Raw genomic sequence first — 25,929 nt, forward strand, 5'->3', positions numbered from 1 at the left:
GGTTAACCTGCTTGCCTGTTTCCATTAGTGAGTATAATGCAGCACAGTAAAAACACAAACGTTCAAATGTTTTTTATTAACCATCCATAACAATGACTTGGCATATGAGCTCTTCGGATCCTTTCTGTAAGGTTACATAAACCACATCGCCGAACTACAGCGATCACACGCTCCCCACAAGGGATGTCAACAAACAAAATGGCTACCGTTGGAATGGGCGGGGCCGTGTACGTCGCTCGAAGGGGGCGTCTGCTACGCCAGTCTCCCTGGTGATGACGTCGCCCAACCGACGCCGAATCACGTGACACAGAGTGAGTGTGCGAGTGTGTTGCCTACGCGCGGCAAAGGCGAGAGAAGATGGCGGACGGGAAGGGAGAGTCCCGAGCGGGGCTGGCCAACGGGGGCAGGCTGTCTCCGGTACCGTCGGCCTGCCGCCTGACGGATACTCTCCGGGCGCTGGAGGACGGGCTGAGGGAGGATGGTGTGTCCGCGTTCACCTCCTCCGCTTACTGCAGACGTTTCTGTGAGGTGAGGGGGGTATACCGGGGGAGGAGGGGGGCTACATTGTTAGTGTGCAGGGCTGTAGCGTTTTATTTTGGTGCCTGTCATTGGAGTGATGGGGGCGGGATAGGTGGGAGGTTCAGTGGCCGCCCAGTCCTTTTCTCCTCAATTCATTCACACCCGAGCCGCTAATCTCCTTCACGGGAAGCGGGTGCGTTGTGTTGAGCGGGGAGGAAGGAAGGGGGTGTGTTCAGCGGAATGGCGGAGAGCGGCTCCCACAGTGCACAGCGCCCAGGCAATGGACGAGCTGCAGTAAACAAGGAAGCGGCCCAGCGGGGAGCTCTGGCCGTGCTGCTTGCAAGTGGAGCTCCGGTGTAGGCCTGGACCTCCTACACTCATTCCAGGCACTTTAATGGGTCTCTAGATTCATTCATCAATAAGGCCTTGTTCACACTTGCTTTAAATACTGACGCTTAGCAAACGCACCTATAGCGCCAGGCCTCGCGCACGATTGGCGCTTTTTCTTTCTCTAGCAGCAAAAAATTGGTAAACCAGTAGCGCAATTTTCGTGTTTGGCATTTAATGCATTCTATTGGCCACAGTTCTGCCCAACGGAATGCATATAGCGTTAATGAGCTTTCTGTTTGCACAGAAGTGCCTCTTCAAAATGCACAAGTGATGTGTTTTATTTTTTCTATCTGTAAGGCCCCATGCACACAGGATGTTTATTGAAAGTGATTGTAAAGTTTTTCTTGTTTTTAGCAACAAAAAAGTTATACTTTAACCTGCAGTGGCTTTGCACAGAGCAGCCTGGATCCTCCTCTAATAAGATCTCTCCGCCCCCCCTCCTGACGTGTGGGTCCCCCACCACCTGGGCCAAGCTGCAGCTCCAGGTATTCATTGAGATGTGGAGCTGCGGCTCACCCCCTTTCCTCATTGACTGACAGCAGTGGGAACCAATGGCGCTGCTGTTTCAGTGAGGGGTGTCCCGGGCAGCTGAGACAATCCTACAACCTCACTGGATAGAGATGGGGCTCAGGTAAGTGTTAGGGAGGTTGCTGCACACAGGCTTTTTATCTTAATGCATTTCTGATTTTTACAACCACTTTAACTCTACTAGAAGCCAGCAGCGTCGTTGCAAAAAAATGCCAAATGCTTGTAAAATTGTCAGTTCACACCAGACGCAGTTCCGTGCGCTTTTTTTTTTTTCTGCGTAAAAATGCATGCACAGTGTTGCCCATGTATTTCAGGGGCTCTAGTTCACACCCTGCATTCAGTTTCCGGTCCTAAGGGCCAGTTCACACCAGATGCAGTTCCATTTTTTTTCTGCACCAATAGTCAGTTTCTGCACCATAAACTGACTGCATGGTGTGAACTAGAGCCATTGGAATACATGGAAAATACTGTGCATGCATTTTTAGTGCAGGAAAAAAGCTCACGGAACTGCGTCTGGTGTGAACTAGCACTAAAGCTTTTAGGAGCCTTTACCAGCATCTAGCTCTTGGGTGTTAACTTCATTGGCCAGAAATAAAAATGTATTTTGGCCATTGAAATTGATGCTCAAGTGTTAGTATTTGGGTGCATTTTGCCTGCCCTAACTCTGCTGCTCCTGGTCGCACTGGCAGTGTTTTTTCTTTTTTTAATTTTTTTTTTCGCTGCCACTAAACGCTGCTAAAAGCCATAGCGTGCACGGAGGGGGGGACACCCTTAGAAGCGGCTGTAAAAAAACGTCCACTGTGCATGAGGCCTAAACTCTTGGGCGTTAATTAATTTCCTTGGGCAGGATACAAAATTGATTCTAGCCATTGTAATTAATGCTTCACGTATTAATAATGTGAACAGCACCATGTGCTGTCTTATCAATTGCTGACTGTTTACTGGGCATTTGAGGAGAGTTAAAAGTACGCCTCGTGTTCCTGCTTTTTAGGTGGATGTAAAGGCAGAAGGTGTTTTTTTTTTTTATATATTAATGCTTTCTGTGCATTATAAAAAATTCTTTTGTGTGCAGTAGCCCCTTAATACTTACCCAAGCCCATCTTGATCCAGTAGTGTTCCATGAGAGACTTGGCTGTCTGAGACTCTCCCTCGTTGGCTGGGACAGCAGCAAAGTGCTGTTGTTTCCTGCTGCTGTCAAAGTTATGAGCCAATGAGGAGAGATGGGGCCGGGCCATGGCTGAATAGACATAATGTGTTTGTTTTTAAAGAAAAAATAAACAAGTACCCTAGTTTGACTTGGTGATAGTCACTTGCAGTCCAGTGTTTTGACAGATACAACATAACCTCCATATAACAGAAGGTATTAAAAGTTGTGGCTATATCTACACTCCTGGCTGGATCTCTGGTCCACTATTTTGTATGTGATTCTACATGTTTTGAGAATGCTTTACCTTGACCATGTGTGACCTATTTGCAAAATTTTGCCTTACCCCTGCGTGGGTGAATTTGTTATCTTGCTTTGTAATAAAATAAATAAAACTGAACACTTATGGCTGTATCTGTGCTATACACCAGCAATTCTGGGTGCACTGCTGGCTAAGGCCCCTTCCACATGGGCAGTGCTGCTGATTCGTGATCCACGGTGAAGTGGTTTGTCTGCAGCGGTCGGGAGACACTGGGGTTGCTTTACTAAAGCTGGAGAGTGAGAAAGGGTCTTCACATCGATGTCCCTTTTCACCACGCACTAAAAAGGCAACATGCCCCAAAAATCTTTTTTTTATTCTTCACAGCATTGGAGCCACAACAGTGTGGATGGGGCTAACTGGTGGTCATTGCCAGGTTTTGACAGGAGATGGCGGGGAATTAAATATGCGCCTTTACTGTGTTGATATGTCCATGTGAAAGAAGGCAATGCCTCCACACAATTGGCCAGACGGAGTTCCTTGGGTAATGGTCTGTGCTGGCTGTAAAGATGTGGATAAATGCCATCTGTTATGAGAAAAAAAAAGTATTTGAACCCCTGCTGATTTTGTACATTTGCCCACTGACAAAGAAATGATCAGTCTATATTTTTAATGGTAGGTTTATTTTAAAAGTGAGAAATAGAATAACAACAAAAATATCCAGGAAAACGCATTTCAAAAAATGTATAAATTGATTTGCATTTTAGCTGCTTGCCGTCCAGCTGCTGCAGTTTTACTGTGCAGAATGGCACAGCTGGGCGAAACGCTGTTGCCTTACGTCGCTTTGCCTTTTGGCCACTGGGGGGGGAAGGGGGGGGGGGCGCATGCCCGGAACCGATGTGAGTGCGCCCGCAAGGCTCCTGCGATCACCCGTGACAGAGAGAACCGGGATCTGTGTGTAAACACACAGATCACGGTTCTTTCAGGGGAGAGGAAACAGATCGTGTGTTCATACTATGTATGAACACTGATTCCTCTATAGACATTCCCATTCCCGAAACACACATAGGGAACTCCGTTAACCCCTTGAACGCCCCCTAGTGTTAACCCCTTCCTTGACAGTGACATATACAGTTTTTTTTTTTTTTATAGCACTGATCGCTGTGTAATTATCAATGGTTTCAAAAGTGTCCGATGTGTCTGCCATAATGACGAAGTCCCGTTAAAAATCGCAGATCGCTGCCATTACTAGTAAAAAAAAAAAAAAAATAGTAACAATTAAAATGCCATAAATCTATCTCCTATTTTGTAGACGCTATAACTTTTGCACAAACCAATCGATATACGCGAATTGTTTGGAAAAAAAATGTAGAAGAATACATATTGGCCCAAACTGAGGGGAAAAAATTGGTTTGGTTTTGTTCTTTTTTTGATTAAAAAATGTGATATTATAGCAAAAAGTAAAAGATATTGATTTTTTTTAAATTGATGCTATGAACAAAAGAGCGTGAAAAATAAAAACCACAGAGGTGATCAAATACCACCAAAAGAAAGCGCTATTCATGGCAAAAGTCAATTTTGTTTGGGTACAGTATCGCACGACCGCGCAGTTTTCGGTTAAAATCGACGCAGAGCCCATTTGCAAAAAACGGCCTGGTCATTGAGCAGACAGATCTTCCGGTGCTGAATCGGTTAATGAGTGAAATGAGTATTTGACCTCTTTGCAAAACATGACTTGTACTTGGTGGCAAAACCCTTGCTGACAATCAGAGGTCACACGTTTCTTGTAGTTGGCCACCAGATTTGCACACATCTCAGGAGGGATTTTGTCCCACTCCTCTTTGCAGATCCTCTCCAAGTGATTAAGGTTTTGAGGCTGACATGTGAGTATGCATCATACACTAGCTCGTTATGTGGCATTTACCTGCAAACAAAGCCCGTGATGTCCCCGCTGGTGGCCGCATCCATCTTCACCCCTCTTCCTTCCGGGGTGTGGCCTCCATCTCTGTGACTGGCTGGAGTCATGTGACCTCACTCCCACGCATGTACGTGGGAGCGGACAGTCGTGGCACGGGCCCTTTAGAAACGGCCGATGGCGCAAGCATACTTATTAAATATCTCCTAAACAGTGCTGACTTAGATTTTTTCCAGTACCTACAGGTAAGCCTTATAAGCTTACCTGTAGGTAAATGTTCTGCTTCTTGAGCCACTCCTTTGTTCTCTTGGTCGTGTGTTTTGGATCATTGTCATGCTGGAATACCCATCCACGACCCATTTTCAATGCCCTGGCTGAGGGAAGTTCTCACCCAAGATTTGACGGTACATGGCCCCATCAATCATCCCTTTGATGCAGTAAAGTTCTGTCTCCTTAGCAGAAAAACACCCCCAAAGCATAATGTTTTCACCTCGTTTGATGATGTGGATGGTGTTCTTGGGCTCATAGGCAGAATTTGTTTTCCTTCAAACACCAGTCGAGTTGATGCCAAAGAGCTTGATTTTGGTCTCAATTTGACCACAGCACTTTCACCCAGTTCTCCTCTGAATCATTCAGATGTTCATTAGCAAACTTCAGAGAGGCCTGTACATGTGTTTTCGTGAGCAGTGGGGACCTTGCGGGCGCTGCAGGATTTCAATCCTTCACAGTATAGTGTGTTACCAATTGTTTTCTTGGTGACTATGGTCCCAGCTGCCTTGAGATCATTGACCAGATTCTCGGGTGTAGTTCTAGGCTGATTCCTCACTGTTCTCATGATCATTGAAATTCCACGCGGTGAGATCTTGCATGGACTGGCAGGGATTTTGTGTTTCTTCCATTTGCAAATAATTACACCAACTTTTGTCATCTCACCAAGCTATTTGGCAATGGTCTTGTAGCCCATTCCAGCCTTGTGCATGTCCTACAGTCTTGTCCCTGACATCCTTGGACAGCACTTTGGTCCTGGTCATGGTGGAGAGATTGGAATCTGATGGCTTCTGTGGACTTTTCTTCTGTTATACAAGTAACAAGCTGAGATTAGGAGCACTCCCTTTTAAAAGCCTGTTCCTAATCTCAGCTCGTTGCCTGTATAGACACCTGGGAGACAGAAATCTTGCTAATAGGGGATCATATACTTATTTCGCTCATTAAAATGCAAATCAATTTATAACTTTTGTGAAATGGTTTTAACGTACAAAATCAACAGGGGATAAAATACCCTTTCCCCTCGCTGTATAAGAAAGCAATGCTGTCTCCCGTTGTACTAACCCACCACGACCTTGGTGGTTGTACTAGTTCACTATATAGCAACACTCAGAATGGGAGTAGATGGGCATCACTGGGAGCCAATCAGATCTGCTACATGTGAATGTGTTGACCAGTAAAATGCTAACAGCAGAGAGATGACATTGGTTGTACTTATTTTTAATGAAAATCTAGGTTTATACTTGCCTGTTCTGTGCAACGATGTTGTACATAGTGGTCCCATATCTCCTCTTTTTAGTGATACTCCACTGACTGTCTCTGTGGCATGCACTCCAGAGCTGGGCTTCCATATAAACACCTGGCATCACTCGGCCATGCCCCTGCTCCCTCCCCACAGGATTTGGCAGACAGGAGCCATTAGCTCCCAGGAAGTGAAGGGACAGGACCTTAGGCCAGGCACAGCGTTGGTTTGATCAGCGGAGACCAGTAAGTGTTTAGGGGTGGGGGTAGAAAATGTGCAGGGGATGCTTTAGGCCCCTTTCACACATAGGGACCACTCATTTCATCAGTTCAGTCACGTCAAAACGAATGAAGTATTCATCTGTTTTTTTCATCAGTTAAAAAAAAAAAAAAAAAAAAAAAAAAAAATACCGTATATACTCGAGTATAGGCCGACCCGAATATAAGCCGAGGCCCCCAATTTACCCCCAAAAAACTGGAAAACTTATTGACTCGTGTATAAGCCGAGGGTGAGACATGGCTGTCCATCCCTGTCCATCCCTGTGTGTCCGTCCATCCATCCCTGTGTGTGTGTCCGTCCATCCATCCCTGTGTGTGTGTCCGTCCATCCATCCCTGTGTGTGTGTCCGTCCATCCATCCCTGTGTGTGTGTCCGTCCATCCATCCCTGTGTGTGTGTCCGTCCATCCATCCATCCCTGTGTGTGTGTCCGTCCATCCATCCATCCCTGTGTGTGTGTCCGTCCATCCATCCATCCCTGTGTGTGTGTGTGTGTGTGTCTGTCCATCCATCCATCCCTGTGTGTGTGTATCCATCCATCCATCCCTGTGTGTGTGTGTGTGTATCCATCCATCCATCCATCCATCCCTGTGTGTGTGTGTGTGTGTGTGTGTGTGTGTGTGTGTGTCCATCCACTCCTGAGATTTTACACGGTTTTACCATATAGCGCAGACAGACTGGTGACCTGACATATATGTGTTGTAGTTAAGAAATACAGATAGGTCAACTTCCTGCCCTTAGCCTGTGAAAGGATTGTACAAAAAGCTGTAATAGTTCACGGTTCCTCTTGTTTTCTCCTCATCATATTTCTTTTCAGCACATGTACTGCTCACAACTCATTGGCTCTTAGTTCTACCCTTTCCTGTATCAGTCTGCAGTGCTGGGGACCACAAAATACCAATATCATGACCAATGCATGTACTTGCACATTGGTTGCATTTAAAAATACATCCATCCCTGTGTGTGTGTCCGTGCAGCCTACCTGTGTCCCGAGCCTCCTCCGTCCCGTGCCTCCTCCGTCCCGTGTCGTGCCGATGGATCGCCGCTCTTCTCGGCGGCCATTCTACAATTCAAAAGCCGTGCCTCCGCCTCCGCCTGTGATAGGCGGAACACTCAATTTCCCAGCAGCCTGTGTTCCGCCTATCACGGACATCCTCTCATCGTCGTCCGTAGTATGAGAATGAGCGGATGTCCGTGATAGGCGGAACACTGACTGCTGGGAAATTCAGTGTTCCGCCTATCACAGGCGGAGGCGGAGAAGGAGGCGCGGCTTTTGAATTTTAATGTCCGCCGTCTGTCTGCTCGATACGCTGATCGAGCAGTCAGACAGCGGTGACTCGAGTATAAGCCGAGGGGGCACTTTCAGCCTCAAAAAAGAGGCTGAAAATCTCGGCTTATACTCGAGTATATACGGTAACTGAACTTCAAACAATGTATGAAGCTGGCTGCTGCGTCCTTAACAACTGACAGCTTAATGTAATAAAATAAAAAAAGACAGCGGAGGGCACTCCCCCTACACGCCAAAGTTTAAAATGCAATGGCGTGGGGTCCCCCCAAAATACATACCAGACCCTTATTCGAGCATGTAGCCCGGGGTAGGTCAGAAAAGGGAGGGAACAACGAGCGAGCCCCCCCCCCCCCTCCAGAATGTTACCAGGCCGCATTCCCCCAACATGGGGGGGGGGGGCTTTGCTCTGCGACCCCCCCCCCCCCCCCCCCCCAAAGCACATTGCCCCCAAGTGATGGGGACAAGGGCCTCTTCTTGATAACCCTGTCCAGTGGTTGTCGGGGTCTGCGGCCAGGGGGCTTGCTTATCGGAATCTGGAAGCAAAGGGGCTCCCAGATCCTGCCCCCCCCCCCCATGTGAATGGGTATTGGGTACATCATACCCCTACTCATTCACCCCAAAAAGCGTCAGTTTTTGACAAACCCTTTGTGGTGTTCCCCCGCTGTGTGACATCTCTTGTCTAGCCATGGGGCGTGGCCATTTGACGTCACCCGGAGAGCTTGCTCCATGGCTATATAAAAGAGGTCATACAGCGAGGGACAACACAACGGAGGAAGACAGCCTCAGGAGAAGAGCGGCTTTTTTCTTTTTGACAGGTAACCTGCAGCGAGGAAGAAAACGGCGGCTTGGGGAGAAGACAGCTCGGAGCAATTTTTTAATGAAGAACTTTTTATTTTTATATTTCACTGCTTTTTGGGGTGAATGGGTAGGGGTACCAATTTACATGGGGGGTCTTGTAAAAAGGGGCTTCCAGATTCCAATAAGCCCGCAGACCCCGACGACCACCAGCCAAGGTTGTGGGAAAGAGGCCCTTGTGCTCGTCACCTCCCTTTCCTGACCTAAAAAGGGTCTGATGTGGATTGTGGGGTGCCTTTTTTTTTATTTTTTATTTTTTTTTTTTTTTGGGTGGGGGTCCCATGCCATTTTTTTTTTTTTTTTTGTTCAGCTGTCAGCGGGGAAATCTGTTAAGGACACGGCAATTGCGTGGTCGTGCGATGCTGTACCCAAACAAAATTGATGTCCTTTTCCCCACAAATAGTTTTATTTAGGTGGTATTTGATCACCTCTGCAGGTTTTATTTTTTGCGCTATAAACAAAAGGGCGACAATTTTGAAAAAAATAAGCATTTTTTTTTTGCTATAATATATAAAAAAAATTAATTCTAGTTTAGGACAATATGTATTCTACATATTTTTTGAAAATAAAAAATAAGGGATATATTCATGGCACTTTTAATAATATTATTTTACTAGTAATGGCAGCGATCTGCAAGTTATTTTTTTTTTTTTTTTTTGTGGGACTGCGACACTGCGGCGGATAGGTCTGACACTTTTGAGGCCATTGACATTTATACAGCGATCAGAGCTAAAAATAGCCACTGATTACTGTGTAAATGTCACGGGCAGGGAAGGGTTTAACACTAGGGGGCGATCTAGGGGTTAAATGTGTGTCTTAGGTTTCCTCCTCCAGGCACCCCCATCCCCCCCACAGAAACACTATCGCTGCTCATAACCAGTATCAACAGCAGATCTGTCTCCTCTCCCCTGACAGAACGAAGATCTGTCTGTTTCCTTTGACAGATCCCCGATCTGTCTCTTGCGGTAGCAATCGCTGGTGCCCGGCAGACATTGCGGCCCCCGTGCACGTGCACCGGCTCTGTCGCCGTTCTGAGAGCATGCCACCTAGTGCTCTTAAAGCGTCCGACATACAGCTACGTCAGTTTGCCCAGGAGAGCCAATCTGCCCCAATATTACGATGGCGGCTGGTCAGCTACTGACTTAAAGAGGAGGGGGGTGTTTAAAAACAGAGGTCAGTGGGTCGTATAAGTGGATGTCTTCCACTAACATCCTGTTTTTTCGTCGGTTCCTTTTTTAGTTTTTTTGACTGATGGAAAATGGGGCTTTCATCTGTTCAAAAATGGATGTTGACAGAAATGGATGAAAACGGATGCAAATGAATGATTATCTGTTTTTTCATAGGCATGCATTGGTGTCCATTTTTCATCAGTCAACGGATGGATGAAAAACGGACGAACGGTTTGTAGGTGTGAAAGGGGCCTTTAAGTTAAACTTGCTTTAGAACCACTTAACTTGCAGGTTGCAGATCTGATGTGGACAGTCAATTGCAGAAACATTGCCTAGGATAAAGGGGAAGTGGGGAAGTGTCTCAATTGTGTCGGCTACACTAGGTTTGATGTACCGGCATCTTCCTTACTAGGTGGTAAGCTGGTTCGTGTTTACTCAATTCTGAAACTTCTTCCTCTGAATGTGTTATTCACTTACTCTCTGGTTTTTAAGTTAAACGGATGGTTTAAATATTCCCACATTTTCTGTTTTACTTTTCAATCAATTTATAGGTCTGTCTAGCCAATCTTGTGATTCACCCACCAGCTTGCATTGCATAGCTATGAAGTTCACTGCCCACTTATGGGTTCAGCTCGTAGTTTACTTGGGTCACCTGCTTGCTCATTGGAGAGACGTGATACTAGTTTGAGCTCCAGTGAGTGGAGACAGAACAACTGAACTTGTAAAACGAAAATCAAGAAATATTGGCGTGGCTTGCCTGAATTCACAAGACAGAGTAGCAGTTATGGGAATTGCAAGAGCTTGAGGGAACAGCATTACAGTTATATTGGTTCATGTATGTATTCTATTTGTGCTTTAGTGTAGAGTTCTGAACTCCAAACATTTTATGTCCATCCAGTATACACAGCACAGTTCTTTCTGGTGGGGAGGCTTTTCTGCTGCAGTATAGTAACACTGTGAAAAGGAGATTTTCCAAACTGGGATTGCAAGAGGCCAATTTTTCCAGCCCTCCATGATGTTCACCAGCTGCTGTATGTCAGCCTCCTGGGATATGTAAGGACGACCATACACTGTTCTAATCTGAGCCGGTTCAGCAGAAACCAGCGGTGATTCGAACAGTTAATGGACATGCTGAATGTACCAAGTTTATCAATGAATTCACTTTCAATTATCGCAAGCGGCTGCTATAGTTGCTGGTGATAATCATTGTCTTCTCCCGGTGGGGACAGCTAAAATGTACAGGTAAAATGCTTCTGAACATAATTGGTTTGTAAGAAACCGTTTCAGAATTGTGAACTAAGGAATGAATGTTTCCCATCTTTGTGAAAATTGGAGGGTCATTGGAGTTCCATGATGTTTGTGAATTACGTTCTGCCCTCTGTGTTCATGTTCATGAAGTTCCTTTTAGCTGGTTGTGTAAAATCCTGAATGTGATAGTTTTCCTGTTTTAAAGCGCGAGTCCGCTGTTGTTTTTTTTTTAATTTTTTTTTTATAAAGCCAGCAGCTACAAATACTGCAGCTGCTGACTTTTAAAATAATGACACTTATCCGCCCAGCGCGCCCGCGATGTCGGCACCCAAAGCTGATCTCTCGATCGTCTCTCGGGTGCTGCGGCCGCCATCTTGGGTATGGGAATCAGGAAGTGGAGCCTTTCGGCTTAATTTCCCGGTTCCCTACTGCGCATGCGCGAGTCGCGCTGCGCAATAAGGAAGGTCCCCGCTGTCTCTGGGATCCGTGTGTTTCCCAGCAGGCAGCGGGGGCCTTCGGAAAGGGGTATAGATTCTGCGGAAAGGGGCGTACCTTTTGCAGAATCTACACCGGAAGTGAGTGCAGATACCTGTACTGTACAGGTACCTGCACCCCCCTCCCCCCTGAAAGGTGCCAATTGTGGTGCCGGAGGTGGGGGGGGGAGGGTTCCAATGAGCGGAAGGTCCACTTTAGGGTGGACCTCCGCTTTAATGTGAAACCCTCTGGCTAGCAATAAATGTACCCGTTTGTTGTACTTAGTGTTTTGATACAGAAGTAAATGCTAATAAAGCCTTGGCATATCACAACCCCTATCTTGTTTGTAGCAGGTGCTGCACTTGGTAGTAGTCCAGTGCTTCTAGCTGATGTGTCTTTTGTGTTTTTTTTTTTTTTTTTTTTTTTGGGACAGGTGTAGTATTTAGAATTTCTAAGGTTTAAATGCTATATACAAAATCCACTGGATTCACACCACAAGGTTGGTTGTCTGCTGACTTTTATGTGATGTTTGAAAATTCACAGTAAGCTTTTTTTTTTTTTCCTATGATGGTACACCTGTTCTTTAAAGGAGTTGTAAAGTCTTGGTTTTTCACCCTAAAGTGGATGTAACCCTCACATATACCCAGTGAAGTGAACAGCTTCAGATACAGAGATGAAAACCTTCCTACATAACTTTTAGGCCCCTTTCACACGGGACGGATCAGTAATGATCCGCCCCGTGATGATCCGCTCGCTCAACGGGGATCGCTCCGTTGTCCCCGCAGAGCCGGTGGCGGACAGGGCGGTCTCTGCACACTGTTCAGGGAAAGCCCTGTCAGATCTCCGCTCTCCTCTATGGGGGGATCGGATGAGCACGGACCGTCTGTCCGTGTTCATCAGATCCGCTCTGCAGACGGATAGAAAAATAGGATTTTCCTCCGCCTGCAGAATCGGACAGTAGTGGAGGCGGACAGTGGCGGGTGTCTGTGGATGTTCTTCCGCAGACACCCGCTATCCCATAGGGATGCATGTATGTCCGTATTTCATCCGCAAACGGATGGATGAAATAGGGACATACTGTCCGCATGTGTGAAAGGGGCCTTGCATGCATATTTGCTATCTTTCCCTTTCTATATTCTTTAGTATTCTTACCTCCTGTTAAAGATTTTCTCTTCCTGTTCAGGGTTGGGAGTGGAATCTTACAGCCAAGACAGCGGATTGGAGGAATGGCACCCCCACTCCAAATAGGCAAAGGCTCTCAGAGCTGTTCTGTGAATCGGGCGGCTCTGTCCTCATCATCATCATAGCAACCACACACAACACACATTTCAGGCTGCTTTTATCTCCTGTGTTGGGAGAACTTGTCAGAAATTATCAGGCTGATAACCGAGCTACAGAACAGGAGAAAGCCATGTGGACTCAGTGCTTTGGAGAGAGATAAGAAAACACTGCAGATACATGTGCCAAGCTCAAATTTGATGATTTGGGTTTACATCCACCTTATTGCACTCTATGCATTAAGGTGAAAAACCTCCTGTACTGCAGCAGAGCCCCCTTTTACTTAGGGGCTGAGTCCTGTTTGTGTCGAGCAGGACTCGGGACCACGAGTGCCTCCATGGAATATTGTGGCACTCGATGCAGAGGAGGAGCCAGGAGCACTGCCGGGGGACCCCAGAAGAGGAGGACCGGGGCCACTCTGTGCAAAACCTTTGCACAGTGGAGGTATAACATGTTTTTATTAAAAAAAAAAAAAAAAAAAACCTTTACAATCACTTTTAGGCCTCTTTCACATGGGGCAGATCAGTAATGATCCGCCCCGTGATGATCCGCTCGCTCAGCGGGGATCGCTCCGTTGTCCCCGCTGAGCCGGCTGCGGACAGGGCGGTCTCCGCACACTGTGCAGGGACAGCCCTGTCAGCTCTCCGCTCTCCTCTATGGGGATCGGATGAGCACGGAGCGTGTGTCCGTGTTCATCCGATCCGCTCTGCAGACGGATAGAAAAATAGGATTTTCCTCCGTCTGCAGAATCGGACTGTTGCGGAGGCGGAGGAAATCGGGTGTCTGCGGATGTTCATCCGCAGACACCCACTATCCCATAGGGATGAATGTATGCCCGTATTTCATCCGCAAACGGATGGATGAAATACGGACATATCATCCGCATGTGTGAAAGGGGCCTAAGGCTTGGTTCACACTAGTGCGATGCGTGAACCCTGCAAATCCAGTGTGGGTTCCTGAATTGCATAGTGGTTCACACTTAGATCTGCAAACCAATGCGGGTCAATGTAAAGTTAGACACCCCCAGATCGGTTCGCAGATTGCAGTGCGAGCTGTGAAATGGGGCAGGAATCAGATTGCATAGGTGCGAACACCCATGCGATCCGATTCCACTACGGACCAAAAAAGGGTCCTGCACCATTTTGGTGCAAATGCGATTTCAGCCATACAATTTGTATGGCTGAAATCGCATGGCACGTGATCTGCACAGCAATGCAGCGTAAATAATATGCAATGTCTGGCATCACACTAGTGTGAACCAGGCCTAAGAGCAGTCATTGACACTCTACAGACTTCTTTTTAGTGTACAGCTGTGGCCAAAAGTTTTGAAAATGACACAAATATTTAATTTTCACAAAGTCTCCTGCCTGAGTTTTTATGATAGAAATTTGCATATACTCCAAAATATTATGAAAAATGGTCAGAATAAGTGCAATCAGTTGCAAAGTCCCTCTTTGCCGTGAAAATGAACGTAATCCCATAAACACTTCCAATGCATTTGTAAAGAAGACTTCTGTGCGCCAAAGAAAGTCCAGCAAGCGCCTGGACCATCTCCTACAGTTTATTCAGCCGCGGGATCCGGGCACCACCAGTGCAGAGCTTGCAGATGTGAGTGCATCTACGCGTATAGGGAGGCAAAGTCCTTTGGAGGATAGCCTGGTGTCAAGAAGCAACTTCTCTCCAGGAAAAACATCAGGGACAGACTGATATTCTACAAAAGGTATAGGAATTTGACTACAGAGGACTGGGGTAAAGTAATTTTCTCTGAATCCCCTTTCTGATTGTTTGGGTCATCCAGTAAAAATCTTGTTCCAGAGAAGAAAAGGTAAACGATACCATCAGTTCGGTGTCATGCCCAACAGTATCCTGAGACAATTCATATGTGGGATTGCTTCTCAGCCAAGGAAGTGGGGCTCACTCACAATATTGCCTAAGAACACAGCCATCAATAAAGAATGGTACAAAAACATCCTCTGAGAGAAACGTCTCCCAACCATCCAAGAACAGTTTGACAAACCACGCTTTTTCCAGCATGATGGAGCACCTTGTCAAAAGGCAAATATAACTAAGTTGCTTGGGGAAACAAAACATCAACATTTTGGGTTTTCCATGGCCAGGAAACTCCCCAGATTTTAATCTCATCGAGAACTTGTGGCCTATCCTCAAGAGACAGGTGAACACACAGCCCCACAAATTCTGACAAACTCCAATCGTTGATTATGCTTGAATGGGCTGACATCGGATGTGGCCCAGAAGTTGATTGACAGCATGTCAGGGTAAATCACACCAGTCTTGAAAAAGAAGGTTCAACGCTGCAAATGTTGACACCCCGGTACCGTTTTTTAGAGCCAGTGGTTGGCACTCGTGTATAAAATCCTGGCAGCTAACTAGCTGTTGGATTGCTTTTACAAGCAGCAGGGGGAGAGAGATGTCCACCTCCCCACATGGCCTTCTGTGGCTTTCTTGGGCACACCTGTCCCACTGGCTGATCAGAGAGCCGAACTAAGCCCAGATCCGCTTTCACCTATGGTAACCTGGAAGTGATGACCTGACATCACCTCTGGTTTACCCGGATTTCAACAGCATCATTTTTAAAGTTGAAAAGCATTTGAAAACACCTTTCTTGGTGTTTTAAATGCTTTTAAAGGCAAAGAAGGGATTTGGGTGTCTTATACCCCAGATCTCTCCATAAAGAGTACCTGTCACATGCCTATTTCTGTCACAAGGATGTTTACGTTCCTTGTGACAGCAATAAAAGTGTTTTAAAATGAAAGCAACAAAGTAGAAATATAATAAAATGTAAAGTGCCCCCTTCACTGCGCACAAAGGACGTGTGCATTGGTCTTGCATGCAAACAACGATCGTCCCACACATGAGATGTCGCCATGAACTCCAGATCATGGACAGTAATTCTAAAGTGTCGCCTATGCATAGTAAAATTTACATGGTTTGTCACCATTGCACAGGCATGTGCATTTTTAGCCACTTCAATACAGGGCATTTATACACCCTTCCTTCCTAGACCAATTTTTAGCTTTCAGCGCTCTCACACTTTGAATGCCAATTACTCAGTCATGCAACACTGTACCCAAACAAAATTTTTATATATATATATTTTTTTTTCATACAAATAGAGCTTTCTTTTGGTGGTATTTAATCACCACTGGATTTTTTATTTTTTTGCGACATAAGTGAAAAAAGAGCGCAAATTTTGAAAAAAACTTTTTTTTTTCGTTTCTATGATAACATTTTGCAAATAAGTCATTTTTGTTCATAAATTTGGGCCAAAATTTATACTGCTACATCTCTTTGGTAACAATAACCCAAATTAGTGGATATTAGTCTCTTTGAGGATGGGTTCACACTGCTGCGATGCGGGAACGCTGCAAATCTACTGCGGGTTCCCACATCGCATGCCTCCCGGCGGCAGTTTACACTGCCCTATGCGAACTGCTGGGAGTGTCAGTGAAAAGTTAATGACGCCTCCAAATCAGTTCACATATCGCAGTGCGATCTGCAAACTCGGACAGGAATCGGATCGCATGGTGTGAACACCCATGCGATCCGATTCTGCTGCGGACCAAAAAAGGGTCCTGTGCGTGTTTGGGCCGCGTGCGATGCGAATTCAGCCATACTATCTGTATGGCTAAAATCGCATAGCACAGAGATCACATGTGATTTGCACTGCAGTGCGGTGCGAATCACATGCGATCTGGTACACCACAGCAGTGTGAACCCAGCCTGAAAGTTGGTGTCTACAAGCTATGGTGCAAATCATTGAAAATTGATCACACTGAGGGCCTATCTCATTTCTTGAGGCTCTGAAATGTCAGAAAAGTACAAATACACCCCAAATGACCACTTTTTGAAAAGTAGACAGTCCAAGGTATTTGGTAAGAGGCATGGTGAGTTTTTTTTGAAGTTGTAATTTTTTCCCACAATTCTTGGGAAACAGAAGAATGTGTGTTTGTGTTTTTTTGTTTTTTTTTTACACAAAATTGTCATAAGTTATTTCTCATACACAGCATATGCATACTTCCAATTACACCCCAAAATACATTCTGCAACTCTTCCCGACTATGTCCATACCATATGTGTGGGACTTTTACACAGGCTAGCCACACAGAGAGGTCCAACATGCAGGGAGCACAGTCAGGGGTTCTAGGAGCATAAATGACACCTAATTGCCTAACGACCCCAACGTATATTCTATGAAGCAAAATGAGTCTTTTGAAAAGTTCATTTTTTTTCCCCACAAGTCTTCGGAAAACGTGGAAAGAATATGAAAACAATTTTTTTTTTTTTTTTTTTTTTTTTTTTACACAAAGTGGTCAGTTTATAAGATATTTGTAACACATAGCATGTACATAGCAAAAATGACAACCCAAAATACATTCTGCTACTCCTCCTGAGTATGGCAATACCACATGTGTGAGACTTTTACACAGCCTGGCCATATACAGAGGTCCAACATTGAAGTAGTACCTTCAGGCGTAATAGGAGCATAAATTACACATCTCATTTCGTTCCTGCCTATCACATTTTTGAAGGTCCTGGAGCACTAGGACAATGGAATTGCCCCCAAAATGACCCCATTTTGGAAAGCAAACACCTCGATGTGTATTCTATGAGGCATGGTCTGCAAATAGGTACTCAGGTACTCTGTTTCTCCGACAGGCAGGAGCGGCAAAATACAGAGGCCGTCATATGACATCCACCCAGGATCGGAGATCCCATCTGTGGGTGTCATTTGACTATAGCCCGGTATTGAAGTGGTTAAAGTGATCTGTTTGGCATCTATTTACTCAGTGTCCTCCTTTTTGTAAAACAAGCGACTGCACTTCCAAGTGCACTTGTATTGCAATGTGGATTTGCCTTTAGTAAATAAACCCCATTTTGTGTTTGTGTGTGTGTGGTTTTATTTTTGGTTAAGATCACGATTTAAAGTTAATTTTTTTTCCCCCAAAAAAAATTGCATTTGAAAAACAGCTTAAATACTGTGTGATATAAAAAAAAATTGCCAAACCCACCAATTTATTCTCTAGGACATCTTAAAAAAAAAAAAAAAATAATAATAATTTTATATTTATTGTTTGGGGGTTCGAAGTAATTCTCCTAGCAAAAAATATTATTATGGCAGCAGCTAGCTGCTGTAACCCCGGTATCTGATAATAGTGGTCTCTGCAGTGGATTTGCCACAAAATCGCTTATCGGCGGCGGGAGAGGTGCCCTTTCCGTCGCTTATCAGAACTGTCTGTAGCAGACAAGTGAGAGGAAGATGGCCCCCAACAGTCTCTACCATTGCAGGGCGGAAGCGTCCCTTCCGCCCATAGCGCTTAAATGGCTTCTTTTTTCCCCCCCAAATGACATTTAAAAAAAAAAGTAATTGTATTTTAGTGTAAATATGAGATCTGAGGTCTTTTTGACCCCAGATCTCACATTTAACAGGTCATGTCATGTATTTTTTTTAATTTTTTTTTTCTATTTTTACATTCCTTGGAATAGGAATAAAAGTGACACAATTTTTTCTTTTTTTTTTTAAAGAACAAGGTAAAAATAAATGAATTTATTTTTTAATGCGCCCCATCTTGCCAAGCTTGCGTGCAGAAGCGAACGCATACGTGAGTAGCTCCTGCATATGAAAAAGGTGTTCAAACCACACACGTGAGGTATTGCCGTGATCGGTAGAGCGAGAGCAATAATTCTAGCCATAGACCTCCTCTGTAACTCGACATGCAACTTGTAGAATTTAAAACACTGGCTATGGAGATTTTTAAGTTTGTCGCCATTCTACGAGCGGGCGCATTTTGAAGCCTGATATGTTGGGTATCAATTGACTCGGCATAACATTATCTCTCACAATCTAAAAAAAAAAAATTGGGCTAACTTTACGGTTGTCTTATTTCTAATTCAAATAAATGCGCTTGTAAGACCGCTGCGCAAATACGGTGTGACCGAAGTAGTATTGCAACAACCGCCATTTTAGTCTCTAGGGTGTTGGCAAAAAAAGTATGTTTGGGGGTTCTAAGTAATTTTCTAGCAAAAAAAAAAAAAAACTTTAACTTTTGTAAACAGCAAATCTCAGAAATGGGCTCGGTCCTTAAAGTGGATGTAAACCCAATGTCATTCTTTCATAGGGGTTATCTATAAGGATATACATGCCTCCTGCATGTATCTTTTTACCTGTTTAATGTCTCCCCTCTGTTTGCTATGAGACCCAAAAAACTGCATATTCTGTGGGTGGGTCTGTTTAGAGCTCGGTGGGTCGAGTCGTGATGTCAGTAGACTCCCCGACCACCTCTACACTACCCTTGTCAATATGCATATTGTCCTGTGAACTTACACTGAACTTCTGCTATGATCACTTACCTCCAGTGAAAAGACAAGAAAGTAACCACATGACTTTAGCATGCCCAATTATGCTGAGGTGGGGAACATCCAATTCTGGCAGAGCAGCAGAAGAAAGGAGTGGGAGGGAATTAAAAAAGAATACATGTCTCTTAGGCTAGTGCACGAGATATGTAAATCACCTGTCACTCACAGCAAGGGGGAGGATTTGACAAAATTTTTCTGTTTGTCAAGAATTATCTGACTGAACAATAAAAGATGATTGCTCAGAGATGGATTAACTCTTTGTGGCAAGACTGGGCTCAAATGATAGGAAATCTTACTCTACATTATGACATTTTTTTTTTTCGGGTAAACGTCCACTTTAAGTGGTTAATAAAAAGTGCCAGAAAAGGCCTGGTCTGGAAGTGGTTCATTTTTTTCACTGTATCTTTTAACTTTTTTTTTTTTGTATCACTCTTATTATCACAAGTAATGTACACTGCCCTAGCAATAGGCAGTGACAGGTCCTCTATACTAGGGATGTATTGACGTTATTTACAAATGAAATTATGGCTGAAACAACTAATCGATTAATCAACAACTAAATTGATTATGAAATTAATCGACTACTATTTTCATAATCGAATAATCGACCACTAACATAATGGGGTTAACAAAAAACTAAAATTAGCCCTTTATAGTACAAAAAGAGCAAATCGCTACTGTAAATATTACTTTCACTGTCCCATAGTAAAAAATTAACCCCTTACAGTAGTGATTATTTGCTCTTTTTGTACTCATTTTAGTTTTTTTAACTCCATTAAGTTACTAAACATCTCAGGCCTGGTCACACCTCTGTTTTTTGGTGCTTTTTGCAGAAACACACTACAGTTCATTTACATGGTTTCCTATGGGACACGTTCACATCCATGATTTTTTTTCAGCTGCTACGTATTTGGAAAAGACGAGGACTTTTTTTTTTTTTTTTAACGCAAAACTGCTATTTTGTTTTTTTTGGCTCAATATACTTCAATGGAGAAGCTGCAGAAAAGCATGTAATAATGCGTTTTTGCGGCAATTTGTGTTTTTTAATCAGCGCAACAACAAATTGGCCAAATAAATATGTAAAAATGCAGATTGCAGCAAACTTCTTTTTTTTTTTAGGTTATTAACCGATTATTTGATTAATCGAAACAATAATCGGCCAACTGATCGATTTATGAAAATAATCGTTAGTTGCAGCCCTAAATGAAATAGGTTTTTTTTCAATGTGGAAAGGTGTGAATATGTTGGTGAATATTTTTACACATGTATATTAACAAAGCAAACAAAGTTTTAATTGTTTATTGTTTTGTAAAAGACGTCAACAGAAAAAAACAAAACGGGGAAATAACTAAATGGAGGAGAATAGGGGGTTAATTAAGGCTGATTAGAGTAAAATAAGGGTTTATAAAGATTTACTAAACAGAGAAACATTTGTTCATCCCTTTGATTTGCAGATGAAGAAACATTAAAAAAGAAACAATGTTTCTTTTTATTAGTGTTTCAGCTGAGCAATGTTAATAAACATTGCTGTTTGACTTTTTTGTTTTTTTTTCTCTTTTTGACAGCTCCAATTACTGGACTTCAACCACTACAATACTGGGCACTTTCACCCTCTTCCTTCCCAGCCCAATTTTCAGCTTTCAGCGCGCTCACGCTTTCAATGACAATTGCAAAGTCATACTACTGTACCCAAATCAAATTTTTATAATTTTGTTTGCAAAAATAGAGCTTTATTTTGGTGGTATTTATTCACGACTCCGTTTTAAATTTTTTGCGAAAAAAGCGGAAGTTTAGGGAAAAAACAATTTTCTTTCTATTTTAAAATGAATCCAATAAAATCACATTTTGTCATAAATTTAAGCCAAATTGTATTCTGCTACATGTTTTTGGGAAAAAACTTCTGTTAAGTGTATAATAATTGGTTTGTGTGATCACGGACATATGTACGCAAATGATCATGTACAGATGTGTGCAGATAATCAGTGGGACATATGTGGGGGACATGTGTGTTTACACTAGACTGGTGATCAGTGAGTAAAAAGCTGTAAAAAAAAAAAAAAACAGCTCATACTCACTGATCACCAGCCGGCTGCAGCGATCTCCTCTCCTCTCCTCAGCGACTACTTCTGTGTGAGGAGAGCCATTTGCCTAGCAAGCGGCTGGCTGTTTACATCACATGGCTGTGAATGGACATGGCTGTCATGTGATCAGGAGGGCCAATCACAGAGCCCTCCTGCCAATCCGAGATGCACCGTGTCCGGGTGACACAAGCACATCTCTATACTATTCTATTCTATTAGACCCCAGATGTCTCCTCTGCCCTTAAAAGCTTCAGCTCATACCAAGAACGCTTTTTACAAACTGCTAATGTGGTTTTTTTTTTTTTACCTCTGACAAAGCCGGAAGTGATGGCATACTCGGTCCCAATCTGCTCCATCCATGGTCAGCCAGCGGAACCGCCAGCTGGAATCCCGGGTTCCCTGGTGGGACCCCCTCCCACCACTTGTAAAAGCTCTCCACTGGCTCTAAAAAAAAAAATACCTGGATGATCATCTGGGCATAACCACTCAGTCAAGCGACATTGCCCAGTGGCAAGTGGTTGTAAACCTCAGACATGAAACGTGAACAAAGCATATTGTAGTGTATACTTGTCTCGAGTCAGAGTACTAAGTGTCATTTCTGTTGTATGCTTTGTTCCACTATCTGCTTCACATCTGGCAGGTTTTCCTGACACCAAGATGTAAAAAGGTGATAGGGGAAGGAACTCTAGCACACAACTTATGATTGACACCCTCAGCTCTGTTCCCGTGTCCCTTCCTTTTTGGGTGGAACTCTGATTTAACGATTAATCATGCAACTCTAGTGTCCAGCATGATTTTAGGCTGAATAGACACTTTAAGTTAAATACGTTTCATTACAATTGCCTTTTTTTCCCCTTTTTTAGATGTTACTACAACACACTGAAGATAATACAGCATCAGAAAGTCTCATGCATTGTGCCGATGTTTATGAAACTGCTCTGAGAAGCTTTGCAAGTGCAAGACCTTACCTTACCACTGAGTGTGAAGATGTTTTGTTACTTCTCGAAAGACTTGTATTGTAAGTAAAATCGGGGATTTGCATATATTTTGTATTTTATTCATCTTATTTTGATATGTGATGGAGGGGAATTTATCAAAGCTGGAGCAGCCAGAATCTAGCACAGTTGTGCATGCCGCTCAATCGGTTTCTATCTGCAGCTTGTTAAGTTTATTGTAAATTCTTCCTTTTTATTTTATTTTTTTAATAAACAAATTGACCTGGATCCTTTGATGCCAAATCCCCCCCCCCCCCCAGCTCCTACTCCATGCGCCCCCCATAGGCAGCCAGTTCCCATGGGGGTGCATGTGTGGGCTAGATCCCACGCTGTGTTGGCCCACAACAGGTAATTAGAAGAGGAGTGCATTTCTGTCATGGCCAACAAGTTACTTGGGGAAATGTGCTTATATTGCAGAATTGTACTGCTTTTGTGTTTATTAAAATAAAAAGTGTCCTGAAATACATTTTAAGTCTGAACTCTAGGTTGTAAAAAATACCCTTGACCCAACACTGCAAGCATTACATGGTTGTCTAGGGGGTACAGGAATAAGTAATACTTACCTTATTCTTAGCTTCAGCAGACTTCCTCCAACCATGTGGCTGGTCCAGTGCTGCTGCCTTTAGCAGTTCTGTGGCAAGCGCCTCAACATGTAATGCAGAATTCATAACCCTGTACACAATTATGCTGAAGCACTGCCTGGAGCAGCAGGGAGAAGATGACAATGCTAAAACCAGGCAGAGAGAGGAGTATGGTGTATATAATACAGCCTCTTCCTATTGCCCCTAGAAATATTAAGCATTTTTATTTTTTAAATCCCAAAGATCAGCTTTAAAGGGAAGAAAGTGGCAAATAACGACAAAATAATATAGCATATACAATCACAACACAAGTCATTGTAATTGAATGTTCTTACAAATTACCTTTTCTCTTAAATTTGCAGCTCTGTTATTCTCTGAAAATGCAGTGCAATATGGCTACCTGGCAGTGTTCTGTAAACAGAACGTGTACAGAATGCCCTTCAGATATGTAATTTCCTGCTTGTGTGGCTCACTGATTTTCCCAGAAGTCTGCACTAAGATACAAGTCAGATTTCAGACATCTCCTGCAACAAAAATGACATACTTCCAATAGGAAATCACATCTAAAGGCATGCAGGCCCAGCAGCTTTCCTCATTACAGCACTGCAGTTGCACAGCTGATTGATTATGAAACCACTCCCATTAGACTCACTTTCCCACATGGACACAGACAGGGATTTCTTCAGAATAACAAAAGGGTACCAATCTGCAGCAAAGTTTGTTAAAATACTTGTACATAGATCACACAGAGAGGAATGTATTTTTCTCAATGAAAGTGTAGTTACTCTTTAAGGAAGATTTGATGTTAAAATGAAAAAAATTGCAAACAGTGCCTGTGTGTTGGGTTGACTGCACTCCTGTGCGTGCGCATGGCTGATGATGTCCCACGCGGGCCAATCAAGCAGCCAAAGACTGGAGCCTGGAAATTGTGGTAAGGGACATTGTGGGTGTCACTGTTGAAACTAGGGTATTTTTAACTTTATTTTTTTTTTTTTGTTGTTGTTTTTTTCCAGCTTTGGGAGTCTTTCTTGTATCAGGCAGTGTTTAATACTTTTCAGGTCTATTAATTTTATTATGTCTACTATATTGAGACTGGCGTGGCTTTCATAGGTTGTGTTCAGCCTTAGGGCTTGTGATAATAATCAATAATCCTTTAAGGTTACACATGCTGTATTTTCAACAAATGCTTTGAATAGCACTTGACAATACTGCCAGTGCACAATTCTGGCCAAAATGAGAATCACCATTTTTTTTGCTTGGAATAAAAAGATCACGATTCCTGAACGTAAAATCTTTCACATTATACAAAACAAAAATGGGATAACTTTACTGGTTATTTTAAATTTTTTTTCATCAAAGTAATTTTTCCCCAAAAAAATTCAATTTGAAAGACCGCTGTGCAAATAGTGTGACATAAAATATTGCTACAACCACCATTTTATTCTCTAGGGTGTCTAATAAATATATATCGTGTTTGGGGGTTCTAGGTCATTTTCTAGCAAAAAAATGATTTTAACTTGAAACCAACAAATGTCAGAAAAGGGTTTAGTGTTTTTTTCACTTACACACAAAGTCTATTCCATTGACAAATGGTTACAATGTTTATACTTGAAGGGATTGTAAAGTAATTTTTTATTTTTTTTAAAATAACAAACGTTATACTTGCCTCCACTGTGCAGCTCGTTTTTGCACAGAGTGGCCCCGAACCTGCTCTTCTAGGGTCCCTCGGCAGCTGTCTCTGCTTCTTCCCGCAGGTACTTCTCACGTTCACACGAGCTCCCTCGCATGGTGTGAAGCACCTGCGGGCGCGCTTCCGTGATACAGCCGGTGACTATAGCCGCTCGCTGTATCACAAGGCCCCGCCCCCGGCGCGCCGCGTTATTGGATGTGATTGACAGCAGTGCGAGCTAATGGCTGCGCTGCCTTCAATCCATTCACTCCAGCCAGGCTGAGCGGCAAAGAGGACAGCGGGGGCGAGCGTGGGAATTTCGAGGGGTGAGGTAAGTAAAACGGGGGGACTGGGGGCGCTGGCAGTGTGAGATGTTTTTTCACCTTAATGCATAGAATGCATTAAGGTGAAAAAACATTTACCTTTACAACCCCTTTAAGTTCAACTGTTAAAGATTGTTTTGATTCTTGGCAGATTGCCCAGTTTTTTTTTTTTTCTCTTCCTTTCTTTTGAAGGCTATGGCTTCAGAAGAGCAGAGAATTCTTTGCATAGAAAGAATTGTGAAACACTTTAGTCAAGATCACGATAACCATTCTTGACGATTAACTGCGCAGCTCTACCAGTTATGTAGACTGATAGAGAGAGGACTCAGGTGGACTAGTTACCGGTCAACGCATGGTCTTAAAGAGGAAGTAAACCCTGATGGGTTTACTTCCTCTTTCATTCCCTGCAAAGGGAAAGCATAATGGACTACTATGCATCGCATAGTAGCCCATTATGTGTCACTTACCTGACACAGGAGCCAGCGAAGTCGCCGCTGTCCCCTGTAGTCCGCCGCATCCATCTTGCTGGTGGCGTCTCGCAGCTCCGCCGCTGTCATTCGGTGAAGCCGTGATGACGTCACTCCCGCACGTGCGCACGGGAGTCGACACGCGCAGCAGCTCCATTCTTGGAAATGCCGCGCTCAGTGCGCCTGTGCGCCGCTGTCTACGGCGCATGCGCCGTAGACAGCGGTGCCCGTTTTCGGGCAAATATCTCCTAAACCATATAGGTTTAGGAGATATTGCTTGGACCTAAGGGTTTACAACCACTTTAAAGCGGAGGTCCGCCTACCCCTCGAAAATGAATAGCCAGCAGCTACACATACTGCAGCTGCTTTTTAATAATAGGACACTTGCCTGTCCTGGAGTTCAGCGATGTCAGCACTGCAGCTAATGTTTCCATCAACTGACCAACTGTTGGGTGCTGCTGCTGCAATTGCCGGTAAGGGAACTACACACCGATGCGTATGCGCAAGGCACTGCTGTGTTTTCCTATTGGCCTGGAGGAGGGAGAGGGAGGAGAGTCGAGCACTGACACAATGTGGCGTGGCCTGTA

At 43.9% G+C, this 25,929-nt stretch overlaps 1 protein-coding gene across 1 annotated transcript in view; it reads left to right on the plus strand.

Annotated features, from left to right (window-relative positions):
* The first annotated feature begins 292 nt into the window (after positions 1-292).
* RLF (RLF zinc finger) overlaps positions 293-25,929 on the plus strand; it is a 108,980-nt gene continuing 83,343 nt past the window's right edge. Inside the window, exons 1-2 of the mRNA XM_077481895.1 lie at positions 293-528; positions 22,171-22,325. Of these exons, the coding sequence (XP_077338021.1) occupies positions 358-528; positions 22,171-22,325 (326 nt within the window). The 5' untranslated portion in view covers positions 293-357. The remainder of the gene's footprint in view (positions 529-22,170; positions 22,326-25,929) is intronic.

Source organism: Lithobates pipiens, unplaced genomic scaffold (assembly GCF_037356315.1).
Source record: "Lithobates pipiens isolate NorthernLeopardFrog02 unplaced genomic scaffold, aLitPip1_a1.2 Scaffold_16, whole genome shotgun sequence".
Classification (NCBI taxonomy): Eukaryota; Metazoa; Chordata; class Amphibia; order Anura; family Ranidae; genus Lithobates; species Lithobates pipiens.